This window comes from Oryzias melastigma, linkage group LG21 (genome assembly GCF_002922805.2).
Source record: "Oryzias melastigma strain HK-1 linkage group LG21, ASM292280v2, whole genome shotgun sequence".
Classification (NCBI taxonomy): Eukaryota; Metazoa; Chordata; class Actinopteri; order Beloniformes; family Adrianichthyidae; genus Oryzias; species Oryzias melastigma.
Window position 1 is genome coordinate 12,415,212 of NC_050532.1, and position 5,030 is coordinate 12,420,241.

General features: G+C 40.1%; 1 protein-coding gene across 1 annotated transcript in view; it reads right to left on the reverse strand.

Moving 5' to 3' along the window:
• Positions 1-2,983: 2,983 nt before the first annotated feature.
• LOC112137964 (WD repeat-containing protein 3) overlaps positions 2,984-5,030 on the reverse strand; it is a 3,723-nt gene continuing 1,676 nt past the window's right edge. The window contains exons 2-4 of the mRNA XM_024260485.2: positions 3,914-4,055; positions 3,329-3,525; positions 2,984-3,260 (exon numbers count right to left, since the gene is read on the reverse strand). Of these exons, the coding sequence (XP_024116253.2) occupies positions 3,083-3,260; positions 3,329-3,525; positions 3,914-4,055 (517 nt within the window). The 3' untranslated portion in view covers positions 2,984-3,082. The remainder of the gene's footprint in view (positions 3,261-3,328; positions 3,526-3,913; positions 4,056-5,030) is intronic.

Sequence of the window (5,030 nt, forward strand, 5' to 3'; positions counted from 1 at the left end):
GGACAAACTACCTTTCTCCGGTCGAGAACCATGGCCTCAGACTTAGCGGTGCTGACCCTCATCCCAGCCGCTTCACACTCGGCTGCAGTTTCATTTTAAAATGTGGTAAATGGTGTTTTTTTTTATTATTATTATTTTTATTATTTAGCATTTTGAGCTGTTTTTAATAGAGAAAGGACTTTACTAAACTTTATCAGTCATTCATGCTATAAACTTCATCAGTCTCCCTCATTTCTGGTCTTGGGTGACAATCATTTACAAGCTCTGTTTTATGGATTTTATCACAGAGGCAAAATTAAAAGTCACTGATATTTAGAAGCTGTTCATTTGACAGCAATGCATTACCTGTAGCAGTAGAAGACGCAATTCTTGCAATATTTACAGATTAATCTTTATAGATAACTATTTAATTCGAATAAATGTAAATATTTGTTCAGAAATATGTTTACTTCTTTCAACTAAAATCAATATAATTTAATTTGAATTTATTTTAAAAATATCGTGATAAAATCGAAATCGTGAAATAAAATTTAAGAAATCGTGATTTTATTTTTTTGCCATATCGCCCAGCCCTAGACCAAACGTTCATTTTGGGTTTCATGTTTCTTAAATGACAGCACAACAACATTTTATAAGGTGATGGTGAAGTATTTCCTTAGTGCATGTGTCACAATAAAAAGATTTGGAATATGAAATATTTTTTATAGTCAAACATTTTTAGCCGCTTTTCAAAAATACGTGTATATATGTATATTAGGGCTGTCAGATTTGTCGCGTTAAAAACGCGTTAATCTGACATGTGCTTGACGCCGACAATTTTTTTGACTCATTAATTGCGGATTTTTTCATACGCGTCTTTTCATACCGCACGCGCAGGCGTCCCTCATCGCCCTCTAACTCACCGGCTGCTCTCACTAGATCACGGGCGGGTCTCCAACCTCCGAGCTGCGAGCTAAAACCGGCCGGCGCTAGGACCTGGAGAGCTCATGCACCCTAACCCGGCTCCGGTTCGCGTCCAGTACCACGTCTGGTGGTACCGGCTCGCTCCCGAGAGCTGCGGACCCCCGATGTTCTGAACAGCAAGCGCACCGGGGGACGTTTTAAATGTTCTGGAGGTTTAAGCGTGATCCAGCCCCAGCATAGCGGTCTGTTTGCCGGCATATTCATGGCGTGAGCTCCACTGGACACGTCGCTGCATCGAGCTGCAGCCAGAGAACGCGGCGGCAGTAACAGACTGTCAAACTATCTACAGTGTATCCCGCTTTTCTCAGTCTTTAATGTTTTAAAAACAAAAGTTCATTGGAAATGATAAATCTCTATTTCATTTATTGCTGTAGTTCAGCAGAGGAGGAAAAGATTTGGTCCTGACAAAAAATGAACAGGAGAGTGTTATGGAAATTTTATTTTTGGATGTTTTTTATTTTATTTTACTGAACGATTGAAGTTTTGAATTTAAAATGCCCTTCACTTGCACTTGGGCTTTTGTTAGGCATTTTATGTTACAGCCTTTTATTGTTAAGAAAGTTTATCTCAATACAATTTTACAAAATAAAGTATTTCTGATGAAAACTATTAATTTTGTCATTCTTGTTTTCATAATTAATGTAGAAGTGTTAAATTCCACGAAGCACACATTTTTTTCCTTAAAAAAAGGCCACATATGAATTTGCGAATAATCGCGAGTTAACTCTGCACGAGTTAATTGCGATTAAAAATGTTAATTGCCTGACAGCTCTAATATATATATATATATATATATATATATATATATATATATATATATATATATATATATTAAAAAATTGCAACTTTTGTTGCAACTTTTCATAAAAGCTGCTGCAACATCAGGTGTTTTATGCGCGCAATAATCATAAAATTCTGCCCTGAAATACTGGAGGGTGTGATTGACACCTGCCTAAGTGAGAAGTGAAATGATTCTGTGGAATCTAGGAGATTTCATTTTATATGTATTTTAAATTTGTATTTTTTTTTTTGCTTAAGTACACAATTTCAATTGAGCAGTACTACAAACTACTACATCAGATCTGAGTGAAACATTGTGGGTGACATAACAAGAAGGTATACTCTAAGTGAGAAGGGAAATGATTCGGTGGAAACTATGAGTTTTCATTTTATATGTATTTTTAATTTGTAGGTTTTTTTTCGCTTAAGTACCCAATTTTAATTGAGCAGTACTACAAAATACTACATCAGATCAGGGTGAAACTTTGTGGTTAAGAGTACAAGAAAGGATACTATAAGTGAGAAGTGAAATGGTTCTTTGGAAACTAGGAGGTACACTTTACTCTTACTTTGAAAAGAAGCCTTTCTTGCTGCTACCTTAATAATTGTATTAAAATCGCATGCCGTATTTGAGAGATTGCTCACTTGACAGCAGTTTAAGGAGAGCGTGCTGGCTTGACACCAGTATGACGTGATCGCGGCGCGGAATATGAATGAAGCCTCGGACGACCGGGTCATTTCCAGTGTAAACTCATTATCCACGCCGTCCTCACGGCGTTTGGTTAGAAGAGCGCAGATTATGAAACGCTCACTATGCAGACAGAAGCGCCGTAGACACGGATCTACTGCAGATCTTCTGGTTCATCTCCAAACAGCGCAGTAATGACAGCCGCGGCAGAGCTAGCTGTGTTAGCGCTGATGTTAGCTTAGCTAAACGAAGCTCTCTGTTCAGCGTGATCAAACTCAGTCTCAACATGCTTCATCTTCAGGTGATCATTTATCGCCATCGTGCTCTCATGGAACACAAGTTCTGTCTTGCAGAAATTACATCTGACACTTTTTCCTCTTTTATTTTCCTTGTGTTTCCCACATTTTCGAGCTAGCGTGTTGTTATGAGCCTACCGAGAACTTCCTGTGACGTCACTGCTGACCGGATTAGCACCACTGCGCATGTGTGACAAAGAGAACGGCAGACCCGGCATTAGAAAGCGCGAACAGTAGTTTTAAGATAAAAACAATGAAAAAAACAAACAAAAAAACGACGCTTCGACGACCAAATTATTCGTCGACTATTTTAATAGTCGATTAGTCGTCGATTTGTCGAATAATCGTGGCAGCCCTAAACCACACAGCAAAACGAATAAATAGATCCTCTTAAAAGAGTGAATATCGTGGACGTCTGTGGTCGTGAAGTTATAGATACCTTAGTTCCCAGGATGATCTGTCTGTCTCCGGGCACAAAGAGCGAGCAGAGTGCGTACTCGCAGGTCATGGTGCGAATCACCTGCAGAGTCGACCTGAGCAGAGAAACCAACATGAGGACAAACCCCGACAGAAGTGACCCATCCGAAGCGTGCGGCCTCACCTGTTCCACACTTTGACCGTGTCTCCAGAGGCAGAGAGGACGGCCAGGTTGTCGGAGCTGAAGGCCAGCGTGCGCGCGTCGGTGCGATGGCCGCCCAGCGTCAGGCGAGCCGTCTTACTGGCTGAGGGGTTCTTGTCTGAAGTCTTCAGGCTGTACGTCTCGATGGTGTTGTTCTGCAGCAGCAGCGCCACCTTCACCTGACATGCATCAGCGGTGATAGTAAAAATCAGGTTAAGATGCAGACCTGTGGGACTTTGACGCGTCTATTATAGAGTAAAGATATACTAGTGGTTCCAGTCCAGAACTCCAGAATTCACTCTCATTTGCTACCAAGATTCTTTACTAACAAAAAACTGTCGTCTTCAAAAGAATATTTTCAAAGTGTAGCCCGGTCTTTCTGCGCCCCTCCTCCTTCCAGCCCGATGTTCTGCAGCGACCGTGTTTGTAGCAAGAAGAGGCACCAGACGCATACAATCTGTTTCAGACCGTTTTGCTCTTTATTTTCTTGTAGCAACACAGAGGAAACTGACATTAGAAAACCAATAAATGTAAAATCTCACAGGACAAAATGGCTATGCTGCTTACCTTGTAACAACACAGAAGATACCGACCGAGCAGAAAGAGGAAGCCCGCGAAGGTAGCAGGAGAGCTACAGCGTCCCCAGAGGGTAAAAAAGGAACATAAAGGTGCAACAGCACCACCCGCAGGCGAAAGAAGGATGTGTCCCCTACAAAAGCAACGGTCTTATCATTCTTCAGTCAAACCCACTCTGATGAAATCACGCGTTTTTTTGGATTCCGCTTGTTCTTGTAGCATTTTTGTCATCATGAGAAAGCTAAGATTAAATCTGCAATTTTTGTCCTTTATTCAAATTGTTGTGAATCAGGAGCAGAAAAAAATGCAAGTTGAAAAAGATCATATTTGTGACTGAAATTGCGATGAGCGGGGCCACAAGCTCCCCGCCCCATTCTGATGAGTCCACTTACAGACAAATGCCGCACGCACTGAATCCATGTCGCGTCTGCGTCCAGTGTGAACCTAGATCAGAGATCAAGTCATCTTACTTCTTGGTGGAAAAAGGAACTCGCTCATATTTAATAATAAATGTGTTCTTTAGTGTGTCAACAGTAATATATTATCATACATATAGATTTAGTTTACTCTGAAAGGTTTAGAGTAGCGTGATATATGCCTTTTAACTAAGAATTTGTATGTACCAGTGACGTACAGTCAGGGGCCATCATCATCATCATCATCACCTGCTCTCACAAGACGTATCTTTAGATCAGACTTACTATTAGGCAAAAGTAGGCCATTGCCATGTTCATACTTTTTCTTAAAAATTCTGTTATTAAAAACCCAAAACACTGAAATGGGATAAGACCGCTGATGTGAAAGTGTAGAGGGAGACTCTTCGAGGAGAGGAAGTATAGTTATTTGAGCTCAGTGAGTTATTTGATACTTAATGAGAAAAGGGACAGAAAAGAAGAGAAAAGGTAGAAAATTGAAATTTTGAGAATATTTTCTTATTTTTTTCCTTTTGACATCACTTCACAGAGTACTGTTTTATTCCATCATTTATATTTTTTTTGTTTCTTTTGCCTTCTTTAGTAAAACCTGACAATTTAAAGCCAGAAGACATTTGTTCAAACCAGAGAGCGAGTGGGTAGAAAACTAGTGTATTCCATAAATTCAGTGTTTT